Source organism: Micromys minutus (assembly GCF_963924665.1).
Source record: "Micromys minutus genome assembly, chromosome: 13".
Taxonomy (NCBI): domain Eukaryota; kingdom Metazoa; phylum Chordata; class Mammalia; order Rodentia; family Muridae; genus Micromys; species Micromys minutus.
The window spans coordinates 46,760,789-46,779,035 of record NC_137982.1 but is presented as its reverse complement, the minus strand read 5'-3'; the positions used below and the strand labels follow the sequence as shown (position 1 = coordinate 46,779,035).

Sequence of the window (18,247 nt, the reverse complement as noted above, 5' to 3'; positions counted from 1 at the left end):
AACACTCATCTACATAAAAACAAATCTTAAATTCAAAACAATAGAATTGCTATTCTAACAATATTCACAAAAATATGCTCAATTTTATTATTTTTATGAAGAAATGTATTTCTATTTTGTAATACAAAACAAAAAAGAACTAGAATAAGTCAGAGCACTCTAAGTGCATATCCCAATTAGTGTTATTGAAAAGCTACTCAGTCCTTTACCAACTTTCTAGCATACCCTAGTCAATGCCCTGATTATTTCCTACTTAGTGTTTTCCTTTACCAAGAAGAAAGGATGTCTCTACATTTTAGTCTTTAGGGAATAAAAAAGGGTTATTTGTATGCAACTGGGTATTTCTTCTTTTTTTTTTTTAAGTTTTACTTTATGTATATGAGTACAACACTGTTGCTGTCTTCAGACACACCAGAAGAGGGCATCAGATCCCATTACAGATGGTTGTGAGCCACCATGTGGTTGCTGGGAATTGAACTCAGGACCTCTGGAAGAGCAGTCAGTGCCCTTAACCACTGAGCCATTTCTCCAGCCCAGGTAATTCTTAAACTTTTGAAATAGACCTTCTCTACCATTTTATGTATTTATGTTGAGGAAGACAAAACAAAATTAAAAAGGAGCAGACACAAGGCAGGTGGCACATGCTATAATTACATCACTTGTGAGGCTGTGCAGAAGGGGATCATAAGTACCAGGCCAGCACAGGCAGCAGACAGACACTGCCTTAGTAAAACCAAATATTTTAAGTTTAAAAAAATTAAACAACTCTTAAAGAGTTTTTTATTAAAGCCATAAAACAATGAATAAATTGTTAGCATTATGCATGATAAAGTAACCATCAAAATATAAATATTTGCTCAATATTATTTTAATTGTATTTAAGCTATCTTTAAGCTTTATCAATAAATATAATCCCTAAAAAAATCAATATTCTTTATTTATTATTTATCCATTAGAACACTACTAGAATGACAGGTAGCAAATCAATCCACAGAAGTATATTATTAGGTCTCTCATTTACATATTACTTATAGTGTCCTCAATGTCAAGTTAAGTGCTAAGTCATTCATTTGGTGGGAGATGATCCTTGCATCCCATTCATTCAGGGTATGTCACACTATGAAAGTAGTGACCAAATAAAAGTCTAGATTCTAAGGCCCATTTCTTGATCTAATATAAGAGAACAAGAAACAGCCCAGGAAAAAAGGTCCCCTCTGTCGTTGGTTTCTCATGTTTTAAAATTCTGCATTTCTAATGTACAACATGACTGCTCTGGCATGTGAACGTGGGTGAAGACATAATTTGTAGAATAATAGGCACTAATATTACATGCCACTTCCATTCTGTCATTTTTCCAATCCATCAAATTGATTAATGCTATAATAACTCTACACAAACCTATCATTTGTGCACTAATGAAGTCAAACTCAGTTTATCCTTAGGCAACTATATTTGAAAAACTCATAGATGCCATGTCTTCAGCCTAGCAACACTACTTAGACAGTGTTAGAGAAAAGAATTAAGACATGCATGCGTTCAGTCTATCCCCAAATTCGAATGACTTTCTGCCAGTTGTAAATGCAAATACTAGCAATATAATAAAATGTTTAAACAAGTACTTGGCTGATCTTAAACAATCCAGTTACTGCATAACACAAAAAAAACAAATAAATTAGACACCAGACTGACTACCTCAATGATGGCAACAAATAAGCTAGATTTAAAGCCCATCATCTTCTAGGCAAATATACTTAAATGGGTTTTTAAGATAATTAGACTATCAAAATGAGAATTTTTAAAAATGCTGTATTAGGTATTAAATTCAACATTAATTCAACCTGCAAACTATAGAAAAAGGCAACAACACATCCAGCTAACAATCACGATATGATTAAATAATATCCCAAAAGTACAGTTGAAGACAGGGTGTTTTAAAGACTTTACAACAAATGTGTTAAAGACTCTTCCGAAAACAGGAGATTGAAATCATTCTTCCAGGGATGGGGAGATAATTCAGTGGTTAAAAGCACAATACTGCTCTTGCAGAGGACAAGTTCATATTCCAGCACTCATCCATGTTGGGCAGCTCATACTCGCCTATAACTCCAGCTCCAGGGAATCCAATGACCCCTTCTGGCCTCCAAAGGCACCTGTACTCACATGCATATATCCCCATAGAAACACAATTAAAATAAAAATAATTAAAAATATTCCCATCTCAAAAGTTTGAGAGATAAAGTTCATGCCAGAAAATAACTTGTATTTTTAAAAAAAAAGAAATGCAGAGTTGTAGTGTCATTTCCATACACCTAAAACATTGTATAGCATAGAGTAAAGCAATTTAGAATGTACTGCAAGAAAGTGCTTATATAAGATTAAAGACTAAAAGATTCCAATAAGGACTCCCAGTAAGGGTTCTGTGAGACTTAGAACGGACCTCGATTATGAGAGAGCTTGCCAGGCATGTACAAAAACGGGGAGAACCCTATAAATCAGGTGCCATGATGGCTCATGCCTACAATCCCAGAACTCAGAAAGTAAGAGCAGTGAAGTCAGAAGTTCAAATACACTCCTGACTACATAGCAAGTTCAAGGCCAGTGAATTACCTAAGACCTGTCTTTCAAAACGATAGATTTGTGACTCTGAAAGTTTCTTGGAGTTACAGTGTTGGTTACAACTTATCTTAAGTTCTTAGGAAGAAGAAACCTATTGATTGGTATCAGAACTTTTGTTGCTTAATGTGTGAATGTGTAAATACATAAACTCTACATAGCATTTTAGAAAGTAAATTTACAAGGTCTAAATCTTTTTTTGTTAATTCATATAATATACACCTGTGCCCTACTCTCTTTCCTCCTTTGTAGAACATTAATACATAGGAAAATCTATAAAGAATAATTCATTATTCCAACTAAAAAACAACAAAAAACTACCAGTTAAATAGTTGACATATAACTAGTTCTTAACCCTGCCCAAATTAGTGTCTTTAACTGATAATGATAATAGTAAAAACAATGACAACATAATAACTCTTTAATAAAACACGCAAATAAGAGAAATTACTTATATTTTAAGATGTCTGTAAGCTTTTGTTTGCTTGGTTTTGGGTTTTGTGGTGCTGAGGTCTCAACCCAGTATTCTACTGGGTTATGTTCCCAGCCTCAAAACATTCTCATTTAACATAAAGATTAATAAGCAAAGGTAGCTAACAAATAGCCAAATTATTAGTCAGCAGTCTAACAATAGCCTTTTAATAATAAACAGATGATAAAATTTATTTATATAAAGTTTAGGCCAATGCTTAGTTTGACCAGATAATAAAATATATGTAAAAAGAAATTCTATTATAACCAAGAATGTTGTATTTAAGAGGATAAATACACATCAAAAAAACCTTTTTTTTTTTAATCCAAGGGCAAATTAAGTTATAAAAAAAAAAAGTCTTTGGTTTAGAAAAGTTCTTAGTGATAAAAATATACAATTAGCACAAAAACACACAATAAAGTGCATTTTATGGCTTCTATTTTGCTAACATAGTTACAGTTAATGGAAATTGTCATGACAAAATGACATTTTATGAAAAGAGCCTTCATTACTAACCCATCAAATTTCATTTTTATTACTGATGTAAAAAAGTTCAAAACCATGATTCATTTATAGACTATACAAAAATAAAAAAAAAAAAAAAAGAGTTCAAGAATAGAGGGTCATTTACAAAGCAATAAAAAATTAAAACATGAATTTTTCTTGCTGGCAAGGCCAACACTTCTCCTCCCCATATAAATGAGTTTAGCTAAATTTACTGAATATTATAACTTCTGTCTTTAAAAAAAATGAAAAGTCTGAATTTTCAATCTCTTATCATTCGTATCTTCTATCTTATAACTACTTCTCAAGAAATTTTTTAAATGTTGGAGAAATGTTAAGAAGTTTGATGGTGTTTTCTTTCAATTTTAACTCAAATATGGAAAGCTTTAGCTAACATTAATAACTCAAAAGCATTCAGAGATAATACTGACAAATTTAAGAGGGTACCCGTCACCAAATCTTTTAAGCTAAATCACTCAATTATGGAACTGTGAGTATAGCTGAGTGGTAGAGTAAAATGCCTGACACATTCAAGGAATGGGGGCTCCATCCCAAACACACTTTAGAAAGAGAAGTTAGAGTATCAAACTGTAATAGATGTTACAAGAAAATTAAAATCAACATTACCTCAACTGCAGACAATTTTTAATAAACGTGTCTTTCAGAGAACTGTAGCAACATATTAAAGTTTCCAAAGGGAGCAAAGCACTGCCTTTAAGAATCTGGTTTGAAATATATTCATAACTGTAGTAGGATCAGATAATGAGCCATGCCTCTGTCAATCAACGATACACTCACCTGAAGTAAAGCCTTATTTTGTCTGTTCGCCTTCACCACCTGCCCTTCAATATCAGCTTCACATCCACCAATGTAAGCTCCATAATATAATACTATCCCTATGACTGCTAATGAAGAAAGTGATTATCTGAAATACAATGGCCAACTCAATAACTTCTCAGTAATTCTTTGGTTCCTTCCTCAAAGCTACTGGGAAATCCTTAGAAGACCGAGTAAAAACAACTAAGAAAATATTTTATTCTAAAGAGCAAAACAATTGAATATATTGTTCTCAGCACATTTAAAATATTAATGCATTTCTTCAATTATCCGTTGTAGTTTTCATCATTAAATATTTTGAGAACTCAATATGGTCTTATCAACAATAGCCCCTTCATACTAAAATTTCAAAAAATTTAAAAACTAAAAACACTATTTTGGTGGTACCATCAAACTCAGGCCTTGCATGTGAAAATGTTCTTCCCCAGTACTGTATTATACTCCTACCAATATTGTAAGATTATTTTAGCCTCTATTTTTCCATTTATCTCACCCTCTAAAGCCTTTTTTGGTGTGATATCCTGTACTAAAATGAGGAAAAACAGAACAAAGCATACTTTATTATGGTATAAAAGCATTTTTTAAAATGCCTGATTTTATGTGTATGCATGTCTGTGTTTAATGTTTGGGATCAAACGCAGGTCACCAACTTGATAGGTAAATGACTTACCACCGAGCTATATTTCATTTAACAGTAAAGAGGAAATAGTAAATGTCTTCTAAGACTGTCCACAGAATTAACTTAGGATATTAAGTACCTAGTTCCCATCACATGGGAAGCAGAGATGGGAGCCCTGGAGCAAGCTGGCTAGCCAAACTAGCATCATTGGTGAGTCCCACTTACATTCAAGATACTTATGTTTAGGGACATAGTCATGCTCGTTTAAATAAATAAACAAACCAGAAACTTGTCTTAGGAACCTTTGTCAATGGAAATTTAAAATACAGAGATTGTTAATAAAATGTTTAAAGGATTGGAGAGACGGCTCACAGTTTAGGAGCACTGGCTTACTCATTAGGAGGTCTTCAGAAAACCTGCGTTCAATTCCTACACTCAAATGACAGCTCGTAACGTCTGTAACTCCAGTCCTAAGAGATCCAACACCATCACACAGACATACAAGCAGGCAAAACAATGCCTATAATAAAATAAAATACATTTTAAAAAGGTTTTAGACGATTCAATATCCAAGACCATGTTTTTATCCTTTTAAAATTCCAAAGAACCAAATTGTTCATCAAAGTCATAATTTATTATTCTTTCCATGTTACTTGGGTAATTCAAATTCCTCTTCTACTTTGAGAAATTTATCCCACAAATGCAAACACCTTTGCAGAAAGACAAATCATATACACCTTCAGTGGCTTTGGCACACAGCAACTTGACCAAACTGACTTGCCAAATTCTCTTTTCACTCTCTAGTTAATATAGGCTGCCAGAAATATTACACAATAAGTGGTAGAAAAGCAAAACAAGACCAAGGGCCATTGTGATGCAGGGAAAAACAACTTCTGATTATTCTAATGCTAATGCAGGTGCTGCTCTGAAGGAAAACTGACACAATTAAAATTCATAATTACATAACTTTCAAAAGGATAATCTACCTTAAAAATTTTAAAGCCCTTTAAAAGAGGGACTAAGTCCTCCCTGAGATCACACATTACAAATAGCTGGTTCCAAAATGCTTTCTGTTACTCCTAGATCTTGTTCCTAACAGTCTGCTTTTCAAATTTTGTATTTGCGTGGTCAGCCATGCAGTAAGAGTACAAGCTGGTGCGGATATTCCTGTATACAGAGCACCTGCTGTCTCCAATCTTCACCTATACTGGTTGATAACATATCATGAAAACCCCAACACTCGGAGGCAAAAGCAGATGCAATTCTTTAAGTTCAAGGCCAGCCTGATCTACATTCCAAGATACAGGCCAAACAGCAAGGGTACTTAGTAAGACCCTGTCTCAAAAAAGCAAAACAAAACAAAACAAAACAAAAAAAAAATCCACTGGGTTTTAGGTTTTCACAAGTAAATTATGGTTTCTTTTCTACAATGAAATACTACATAGCCATTCAAACATGACAGCAAATAATTTCATCACAGACATGAGAAGAGATCCCATTATATCATATGACAAAAGAAAATGCAAGCTCTGTATTATCTATGCCTGTATTTTTAATTTAGGAGAAAGAAATGATAGATTTGCTCAGCAAAGTTTTGAATATGAAATGGGGTTTTAAAGTCTTAATTTTGGCAGTAGACTGTCAGGTGATTTTTCACTTTACTCCTTACAGTTCTCTGTATTATTTTCATTTCTCTATAATGACCATGGATCATTAGTATTATTATTTTTTTTAAAAAAGAATCTCATTTGACAAAGAAAAAATGTCCTAGATACACACATTCAAATGGTGTTGAGTCTTAAGAATAAACAGGAGTTGTTGACATGGCCACGTCAAGCAGACAACAGCATGTGCTAAAGATGGACATTACAAATAGTTTAGAAAGTCTAGAAATTCAGGGAAGGGGGTGACAAGAAAGGAAGCTAAAGTAACAGATTTGGACTTAGTTATAGAGAGGCTTTTAAGCCACTTAGCCCTACTGATGCTGGGAAACCAAAGAAGGTGTTGAAACTAGAAGTCACACCAAATATTTTAAGAAAAGAAAAATGTACCAAGACAACAAACCCACTTAGGCCTATAATATAAAGATTATTTTAGAAGACAGCAAGAGAGACTGGAAGCCCCAAAATTAGCTAATTCACTAATGGATATGCCAAGCAAGCATTTAAAAAAAGAAAAAAAAGTTAAGAGTTGTGAAGACAGGAAAAGTTGCACTGTGAGCCAGAGATACACTGCCAGTAAAGAGACAAGAAGTGATCCCTTATGCTAAGCAATTCAGCAAGCTTACCATTACTCTAATAAAGCATTGAAATAATCAGCTTATAAAGAAGAAAGGTTTGCTTTTGCCTCAGTTTGGGAGGTTTTAGTTCACAGTAGGGCAGATTTACTGCTTTGGACCTGTGGTGAAGCAGGTATATCTAAACAAAACTGTTCACTTCATGGTGAGGACACAGCAAAAGAAATGAAGGTCTCACAATCACTACTTCTTAAAGTTTCTACCAATGCCACAAGTTCCCAATGCCACAGAGGGATCAAAACTTTGGATAATGGGGATTTGGGGAACACTGCAAATCTACACTAAAGCGGCTTATATAAACATGCCCTTTACAAATCAGTCTCTCAGGGAAGGCACTGCAGAAATATCAAACACACACAAACACACACACACACACACACACACACACATACACACACACCACAGATACCAGATAAACATTACGATGCCTTAAACGTTTCCAAAAGAAATATCAAAAAGTATGCTAGCTCATGACCACTGCAGGGAAGAATAACCAAACTATCACATATATTAAAACTCAGAGTCCTCGATTACAAAAAAAAATTCATAATTACTGTTAAAACAGAACTATGTAAACATGTACCTCTACCCTACAGGTTAACCTCTTCCTTCTAAGAAAAGCTCAATTATGACCAGAAACAAAATAACGTGGATAGCTGTTGAATCTGAGTTACATTTATAAATCACTTAAAAGTCAAGGCTAAACCCAGATTATCTTCTTTTCAGTTCTTGACTATCATCTTTTAATTTGAAAATTTATAGTCATTTAAATTATATAGGTAAAATAGGCTCACTACAGTAATTCAAATAAATCACAAACAAAGTTCCTCCATCTCCTTTCAACAGTTTATATTTTCGTGAAACTCCTAAGGAGAATTAGTTGAGTTGTTCTAAAAGCTTTTCTTTGTTTAGGTAAATGTATACATATCTGTACAGATTTATTTAATAAGTTCATACAGGACTTATATCATACTATAACTTTTTACTTAATATAATTCTAGCTTGAAAGCTAACATATTATCACATCTCTTAACTATCAGTATGTATAAACACCCAAGTATACACATTGCTTTTATAATTTTATTTTATTATTATTTCCCCCTACCACCACCACGAAGCCAGGATCTCTCTATGTAGCCCAGACTATACTGGAACTGGCAATCCTTCTGCCTCTGCTTCCCAACTGCTATTACAAGTGTTTATCACCATGTCAGAAATAAATTTGCTTTTTCAAATCACAAGTATAATATTAACACAGGTACACAGTATATAAAGATTAAATCAAGCTACTTAACATATCCATCATCAACTCCTCAACTCGTTTGTGATAACAGTAGAAAGCTATCCTTTGGGCTATTTTTAAATATACATTTGTGCTGGCAGGTTTCTGTCAAATTTTCACAAACCTAGACATATTTTGGAAGAGTGAACTCAATTGAAAAAAATTCTTTCATCAGACTGCTCTGTGGGCAGGTCTGTGGGGTGTTTCCTTTATTAATGATTGATATGAGTCCAGCTAGTTCACTGTGGGTGGTGTGGTACCCCTAGGCAATGGTCCTGGGTTGGCTGCATAAGAAAGCTACAGAGAACAAGCCAGCAAACAGTGGTCTTCCTCCATAGTCTCTGCTTGAGTTCCTGCCCTGGCTTCCCTTCATGATAAACTATGATTTGATTATAAACTGAAATACACCCTTCCTTCCCAAGTTGCTTTTGGTCACAGCAACAGAAATCTAAGAATCACCCATAGTCACCATGAAAGGAAACAAACAACAAAAAAATTATTCCTTGAGTCTAAATGACTCATGTCACCATGAATGAAAGTTACCTTTATGTTAAGCACATCTAGTATTCTTTTTGTATATATGCCCATCTCTTTGATCCACATCTGCTGAAAGACACCTACTTTGCTTCCTTATTTTGGCTATTATGAATAGTGCTAACAATGGCATACACATACACCTCTCTGACAACTCATTTATTTTAGGTATTGTTGAAACCTTTGGATTGGTATATCATAATCTGGTATACATCTGGGACATTCTTTTTTTTTTTTTTTTTACTATTAGAAATAATGCTATAATAAAGATTATAGTCTAGTTCTTTGAAGAACTGGTCCTCAAATTTCTATCAAGTAAATCTACATTCAGGTGATTTCTGGATTAATTATAACATTTTAGCAAATATTGCTGTTTATACTCACTAAATGACAGAAAGTAGTGTCTCTGCTCTATATGCCCAACAATACTAGAAATGATCACATTCACTTCTGCCTACCTACATAGAAAATTACCAGTTATCTGTGGAGCTCATCTCTTCACCTGCTGTCTAGTGTATTGCTTCTTCTTTGAAATACTTATGCAGACTTTTTGCCTTTCTTTTGGGAGTTTTTTGTGTAATTAAATGTTTTTCTTATTCTATGTATATATTTATGGTGGAAGTTTTATTGTTGTTGTTTGTTTTGCTTCAAATATGTTCTCCCAATGAAGCCCAGGCTGGCTATCCTCCAACCTCCAGTACTCTCCTGCCTCAGCCTCCCAGTGCTTGTGAATACAGGCAAGAGCCCCACACCCAGCTCCTCATGGTGTCTTTTTACACCAAACTCTTACACAACCATTTCTATTATGGAATGCATACTCTATGTTTTGCTTAGAAACCCCTTCTGCTATCCAATATTATTAAAACACCCTGTATTTGTCCTTGTTTTTGTTTAATTATCTTGCTGTAAATTAGTTTGTAGTACATTTAAATCTTTAATACATCTAGAATTTATTTGTGCATTATTTTGACTTAGGAGCTGTTCCAATACTATTTACTAAATTATCTATCTTTAAATTCTTCTTTCTACAAAACAGATCACTACAAACAAGACAATGTACAAAATTCCCAGGTATTTGTAAACTTCACTAACTGAGGTAGAATTCTGAACTTGTCAAAAGTTTATCAAATACCATTCCTCTCCTTATCTTGTTGATAAGAAATCACACATTGGGATATATACATTCAGAATATGAACATAAACTGAAATGATTTATAATATAGCATCGAGCTAAATTAAACCACTGATCTCAAGTCTTAGGCCTTTTTCAACCTAAGTGATAAAATCAGAAATAACCATTACTTGGCATCTCAGTGTTACTCAAGTCATGGGTATTTAAAGAGAACCAACAGACAGGTACTAGGATACAATGGGGAACAAACAAGCATCCCTGCTTTCATAAAGCTTACAATATGTCTTCTACCTCCTATAAAATGCTATTTTAAAGAAAAAAGGAAACCTATGTTTACACAAATTTAATACTGTGGAAAGCATTTGGAAAAGTTGATAACACATTATACTTTCCATTTCCAATATACTACTTTATTCCAAATATACCTGTTTATCTTAGTGACTATCTCCTTATTCGCATGTTGAAAACACTGCTGGAGTTAACAGACATCCCATTAACTTAACTCTTCTTTCTCTATCATAGCCACTCTGAGCAAAATAAAAACTTCAATACATACATACATACATACATACATACAAACAAACATACATATGTATGTATATTTACAAGTCAAGTTCGAACGACAGAATCAAAGATGTTTACTTTCTTTAAACTTCGTGCAAAATTAAGAATAGTTCGAAGAATCCCACAGACTTTGCAAATGGCTTGGAGAACTTCGGTGACCCACCAACAACAGGTAGTAAAGGGCGGCAAAGGCGGCTCAAGGGTGACCGTCACCTTAAACTTGAGACCCCCAAGACCAGAGAGGCTGCCCCACTCCCACAGAAGCCTTGGGGGAGGCGAGGACAGAACCAGTGGCCACGCCCCCTCCTCCACTCCAACCCCCAGCCTCCTCCACACACCCAAAAAGCCGCGACGGGAAACAAAGCGCCGCGGAGGGAATGTGGACAGGACTCTGCCCCTGCAGGGTGACCTTGGCCATGTGTCCTCAGTTTCCTCATCCGGAAAGTGAAGCCAAGCCTCCATGGCGGCCTCCACACCGGCTGTGGGCTCAGCACCCTCGACCCACGGCTGCAGACAGACTCCAGCCCTCTCCCCCACGCGGGTCCCCGCCGCCCCGTCTGCGCCCACGCGGGCTACCTGCGATCTGGGAGACGAACGCTTCCGCCACCAGGGACATGTTGGCTGCGAGGCCCTGCGCGCGCGCCCGAGCTCGGCGGCCCTCGGCGCCCTCCCGCGCGACCTCGGCGGCCCTCCCCCGCAGGTAACGAGCTTCGCTGGGCCAACGCTCAGGCTAGCGGAGCTCACCTCAGCAGCGGCGGCCTGGCTCGCAAGGTTACCGCCAGGCCGACCGAGGACTTCCGGCGTCGCTGACAGCGCGCGCCGGCACTTCCGGCTGCTCCGCCCCGCGCGCTCCGGACCTGCGAGAGCCTTAGGAGATGACCCTGTCTCCAGAGTCGAGTTTACGTCCCTGTAACGGCGCTTTTGGATTTTATTTCAACCTTTCAGCAATTCACCAAGACAGAAACAAGTTTAAAGAGGTTACAGTGTCCGGTCTGGTACTACTGAATCCCCAAACGCAGGAATCCTCTCAATTCCACTAACTGCAGGATTTGGGGTCCATAGACAGAGATTAGTGTTGGCTGGTTGTTCCAATGCGCTAGCTAGCCAGAAGGAGGTTTGAACAGCTCGTGAGCTGAGACATAATTTAATCTTTCAACCCCAGGCACCCAAAATGAAGCTTGGAGAATAAAACGCTTCAGTTACTTGTTTCTGTGTGTAGAGGGAACAGTAAAGGAGGGGAACTAGATCCCATGAGTCTTTCATCTTGGCATAATCGGGTTTTGTTTTTTTTTTGTTTGTTTTTTTTTTAAGTTATAGGTTACAATTGACAAAAAGGTCATAAACATTAAAGAATTAGAAGCATAAATTTACACTTGATTTCAGAGATCATGTGGTGAGCCGCAGCTCCCTTTGGCTGATGAGAAAGAGCCTGGCTCAGAGAGGTGAGATGACATTGTGTGTGTGAGACAGTATAGACCCAAGACAACCTTTGGTATCTAGTTCTCTCCGACCATGTGGGTTCCAGGGATCCAACTCAAGTCATCAGGCTCGGTGACCTAGTCCATGCATACACATGCATCAGCTTTTACCGGACAGTGGACAATGTCTAAGTTCCTCTTCAGTTGCTCTCCATCTTCGTTTTTGAGATAGGGTCTCTCGCTGAGAGTCAGGAGCACACGGATTAGGCTGGCCAACAACTTTCGGAACTTGGTCTGTCACTGCCCACCTCCCTCCCAACTCTGGAGTTATCTACTGCACGTGGCTTTTATGTAGAAGCTAGAGACCCAGCAAAGGTCTGCACGCTTTACCCATTAAGCCATTATCCCAGCCTGGAAAAAAACTGAATTATTTTTACTAACAGTAGTAGTACATCAACAAGTCAAGACTGAGTCACCAAAAAAAAAAAAAAAAAAAAAAAAAAAAAAAAAAAAGTCAGAACTGAGCAAGTAGCTCACTGGTAAAGTTAATTAAGCATAATTAAGAACCCGCTTCCTCAGCATCCCCACACCTGCAAAAAAAAGTCACGTTGCTTATGAAGTTTGTTCATAGAAAGGTATATTTCCTTTCTTTGTGTCCACAGATCGCTGACCCTCCATTACAGTTTATTGTCCATATTTCTGTTCATTCACTTTAAGTAGTATATTGCTTTCTTAGAGGTGCCAAATAGATTACCATACACTGGGTGGTTAAAATAACAGATGTACTTACTCTCTAGTTCTAGAAGCGAGAATTCTGAGGTGAAAGTGTTGGCAAGACCATGCTTTCTCTCAAGGACATAGAAATAAATGCCCTTCCTCACTCTGCATAGCTTCTAGGTTTGCCAATGCTCCTTGGCATTCCATGACTTTAGACAAATCACTTCGACCTTTGCTTTCATCATCACATGACATTCTCTCCCTGTGTGTCTCTTTGCCAAAATTCTGTCTTACAATGAAAGTACCAGTTGTTGGATAAGGCCTACTCTATTTAAAAAAAAAAAGCTCTTCTTAGTTTTATTTGCAAACAGCCAGTTTGCAGATAAGATCACATCTGTAGAAACTAGAGGCTAGTATATAGAAGTCTTCTCAGAGGATATAAACTGGTAGAAAGTTTTGAAGAGTAAGCCATAGGAGTATTGGTAGCCCCCATATCAAATAAGAAGCTTGTTAAACCAAACTTAAACGTCCTGATTTAAATAGACACAAAGGACTTCTAAAAGCATCTTTTCTCTGGCTCAGGTTCAGGGTTGATAAGAGGATTATAGAAACAAAGAAGATAGTAGGTTGCCCTTGTTTGTGCTGAAGGAAAAAACACCAATAGTGTATGTGGTACCCAATTTTCTCCTCATCCTGAGGTTGCTACTGAGAAATGAGGTGTTCTAGATAGCTTCCTGCCAATCAACTTTTCCATTCTTGCCCTCTACACAAGGGATTTTATGTATGGCATTGAAAAACTGAAGGTCTATTGCCACATCAAGTTGTGCTAGCCTCTTCTATTCATTGCCTTTCTGGAGCTACAGATGCTATGCTCTGACTGTTTTGGACAGATTTAGTGTCCTATCCCAGGACTTGACCGTGAGACAATAAGCAAGTGTAAGGGCTACGTAGAGGTGAACCCCAGACGAGTGCTAGAGCCAGAGGCAGGAAACAGATGCAGGAGCAAGAGAGCCCGAGTTAGACAAACAATGTTTCTGCACAATTTCACTCAAGCCACACTACACAAGGACCATGGATAAACTGGGACTGGGATGTCTCCAAAGCCCAGCAAGTCTTCATCTGTCATCGTCATCTAGAAAACAATGCCTTAGATAGGCCAATTTCTCTCGCTCCCTCCCCCTCCCTCTTTCTACATAGCTCTGGCTGCCTGGTTGACCTAGAACTATGTAGACCAGGCTGGCCTCAAATTTACAGCTGTTCCTGCCTCTACCTCTGAAGTGCTGGGTTTAAAGGTGTGATCTACCACACCCAGCTAGAAGCTAGACTGGGTCATTTATAAGCAGATTTATTGCTTGTTTTAAAAATCTCTTAAATCTAAAACCAGTGCTGCAGTAGATCCAGTGTCTGGTTGGGAAAGGAAGACTAGTAAAGGAAAGACACTAGATCCCATGAGTCTTCCCTCTCAGTCTAATTTTTTTAAATTATAGGTTACAATTGAAAAATTACAAACATTACAGAATTAGAAGTGTGAAACTGCACTTGTTTAAAAAAAGACAATTTTTATAAGTGTTGTAATAAGGATTTTAATTCCATACATGAGGAAAGAACCCTCCCAAAGGCCTCTCTCTCTCTTAAATACTATCATATTGCTGATTGAGTTTCAACATTTGAATTTGGTGGGGTACCAGCATTGAGACCACAGCAGCAGCCTTTTGAAAAAAATTTAAATGGGAGCTTCTGGGTACTGTTCTGTACCCGGCCTCTGTTCTTTCTTTACTGTAGCCGAGGATGCTGAGTCCTCCACGGCATATGGATTTACTTTTTTCCTCTCTGACTGACAGTTCCTTTGCTTCCCACACAAGCAAATTTAGGCTGAGGAGAATGTGTAATGTGGGAGGTCTTTATTACTAAAAATTAAATCCAATAAGATGCAGCTGTCCTGACGGTACCCACAAACAAGCCTGCTTTGTAAGAAGGAGCCAACTGAAGAGAATGTATTTATGCATCTGTATTAGAACAACTGGCAGATTTAAAACTGAAGATCTGTTTAAGATCACCACAATTAAGGGAAATACGAGAAAACAAGCCACTGGAATTTTTAAGAATGAGGTTATGAAACAAAAGTGTTGTAGAATCCGTATGTTACTAAAAGGGTGTTCACACAATTATTGAAAATAAATTATTAATGCATGACATTAACAGTCTTATTGTTTGCCCCAGTAAAATCACTTACTTGCTAAATTATTCTGTCATAGACTAGTTGCATGTCTCTAACCTTACTTTATGTTACTGAATTACACGGTAAGAAAATGTTCAATTATTGGATTATATAAACATTAAAATATTAGGGCATCTTATTTACATTTTATTTTTCTGATAAAATATTAATACTTAATGCAAGTATTTTTGAAGGATGTCTGCAAGAGAAAAACTCTTATCAATAATTCCTTCAAAAAAGGCTAGTATTGCTTAGGTAATAAAATAGTAAGTTCCAGACATCTTAAGTTAGTTCCCTCCTCTACTGTCAACAGATTTAATTATGGATAATTCATTTAACCCAAATAGGATGTTATACAATTTAGAGACAAAAAAAAATTATAGATAACTCCAAGCTACTCCAAAAAATTTTTCTCTTTCCTTTTCTTCTTTTCTATTATTTTTTTAAGTTGGCGTGAGGCAGATCTTGGTCTGTATCCCAAACTGTCCAAAATTCTTCAGGAGCTAGGTGCCATGTGCCAGCACGTGTAGCTTTACCAAGATGGTTAAAGGACCCAGAAATGTCACGGTAGCTCTTCCTTACATCTCTTCATGACTTTTCTCTCCCCCTTGAGTCCCTCAGGAACACAGTTGACCAGGGCTACCAAGTTTGTTCCTTTTCCCCTCTACTTTCTGATCACAGTGCCTTCTATTTTAGGCCATACAGTACTACATGAACTAAAAGCATACTTGACTTTTTGAGAAATGGCTACATGATTGACTGTTGTGGGCAAAGAGTTCTCAAATATTAGCAGGGTTTTTTTTTTTTTAAATAAATTAAAATGTTTACAACACTGTCTTCTAAATATCTTTTTGCTCACTTTCATGAGTTGTTTTGGGAAACTGAAATTTTCATTTTCCTGACCACCATTTAATGGTACTGATGTCCCATCTAAAGTCATTAGAAGTATGTTAATTAGGACTTTTGTGGTTACAACTTATAAAAACACAATTAAACCTAAACTTAAGCAAGTTTAAGTTCATTGGTTTATTGTGATACAAAAGATAAAGCAACAATTCACAGATTTAATGAAGGCCTATTGGAGCCATCTCTGTCCAGTTTTCTTTTTGTCTAAAAGTGAACCTTCTCTTAGGAAATGGCTGCTAGCAGCCACAACTTGACAATCTTCCAGCTTGTGAGTTACCCTAGAAGAACTGCAGTCATCCCCAACCGCATGTTCTCACCTCCACTCTTAGTACTTTGTCCAAGTGAATTGGTCGGCTGAGCAGGCTGTGGGGGTGGGGCAGAGAGGCCTGTTACATACAGTAAGGGGAATGGAGAAAATCTGCATGCCAGCCAAAACAATGGAGCCACTGTGCAAAGAGGGAATGAGGGAGTGCTACACTGTGGCCGTCACTCGATTTAGAACTTAGATGAGCAATTCTGTAAAGGGGGCCTTAAATGTAATGGTGCCTTAATTGCAGGCTCTAGCACAGGGGAGGGAAAGGAATTCAGATAATTGTTAACTAAAAGGAACTGAGCTAGGGGTGTCTGCAATAGAATAACATGCCTCATCCTTAGATGTGTGATGACCATTGCTGACCTGGCTAGCAAAGATATACACTCCCTAAATCTATAATTAATATGTATACAGTCCATATAACAGCAGAGAAAACAGTGTGAATGGTAGAATATTAAAAAATAGAAGAAAAATATATTTTATTGTGAATTTAATTGGGTAAAGACATAGTTATAAAAAGTGCGATGATTTTTCTCAAAAATCTTGTCATGGAAGAGAATGGGATTTGGGTGTTTAAACTCTTTGCTCTCTGCTAAATTTTCTGTAATAATTTTTGTGCCACTTAGAAAAAAAACTGTTTTAATCAGACATGGCAGCACACATCGGTAATCTTGGCACTCAAGAGGCTGAGCAGGAAAATTACGGGTTCAAGCTCACATGGAGCTTCACAGGAAGACCCAGTCTCAAACACAAGCATAAAAGCTAGAATTCCTTTGAAGATGACTAATATGGGAAGTGCCTTGAACATTCTGCCTCCAGGCCTTGCCCAATACAGCTCTCGTTAATTGAGTTGCTGAGATACTCCCTTAGACCAGATCCAAGTCCACAGCAGAGATGCCCTGCTACAATAAAGAGCAAGAGAAGAGAACAGCATCCAAATCCTGATTTAGACTCCCTAGCAATAGGCAAGAATAATAGATTGATCTAGAATAGACAGGCTTTGTAAACCAGTTGTAGACACTCTTGCTTTTGGCAGTGATCTGCTGTGAATTATAACTCTTAACCAAGTTGTTACATTTTACCTGTTAGCTCCTTCACAAAGCTGAAGTGATGGTAATGATGCCTAAGGCATCTGAAAGCAGTGGTTCCCACAACATATGTGACACAGTGAGGAGGTGATCCTCTAACACTAACGTCTGAAAGGACACAAGTCCCTCTGAAGGAAAGCCCCGTGATGGAGAAATAAGCCAGCTCTGATGTAAAGCTGGTATCCAGAGGAGAATGCAAGATAACGTGGACACCACCATTTCCTTTGCTTTCAAGTCAAATCTGCGTTAGGACATTTACTCTCTCATTCTCACTTTGGTGTTTGGCCCTCAAGTGGATTCTACAGTTACTAAAGGAAACAAAATTTAGTGTCTGCTCTCTATGTGCTTACAATCCGGTAGAAAAGGTGGAGGTGCAAACAGGCTGTCCCCATGCAGCGGGGTGAGTGTTAGAGAAAACGTGAGCCCATGCAAGTCACAGGCAGTGTTGCCTTAGAAATCGTTGCAGTGTTGCAATAGCTACCACAACTCCTGCAAGGAAAATGCCCTTGAAAGGTGCCCTTCTGACATTTGGTAGCTTAAGAACTCAGTGCTTGGCCTCATAGGGAATGCCTCCAGTAAACCTGAAAGGGCATCAAAACCATAGTCTGTGTAGAGAGAGTGAACAACTTATTTCGGCACACTCCTTGAACTTCACAATCCCTCTAAGGTACAGTACACTTCTATTCATTGTAACACTTTAGGGGTTTCTTTTCTTCCTACATAAAATGAAAACA

General features: G+C 37.3%; 1 protein-coding gene across 2 annotated transcripts in view; it reads right to left on the bottom strand.

Annotated features, from left to right (window-relative positions):
- Positions 1-11,640, bottom strand: part of MTX2 (metaxin 2) — a 52,997-nt gene extending 41,357 nt beyond the window's left edge. Inside the window, exon 1 of one of the 2 annotated variants that reach the window (XM_080928077.1) lies at positions 11,430-11,640. In XM_080928077.1, the coding sequence (XP_080784203.1) occupies positions 11,430-11,469 (40 nt within the window). In that variant the 5' untranslated portion in view covers positions 11,470-11,640. The remainder of the gene's footprint in view (positions 1-11,429) is intronic. The other variant, XM_080928078.1, reaches the window with a different exon arrangement.
- Positions 11,641-18,247: the final 6,607 nt, after the last annotated feature.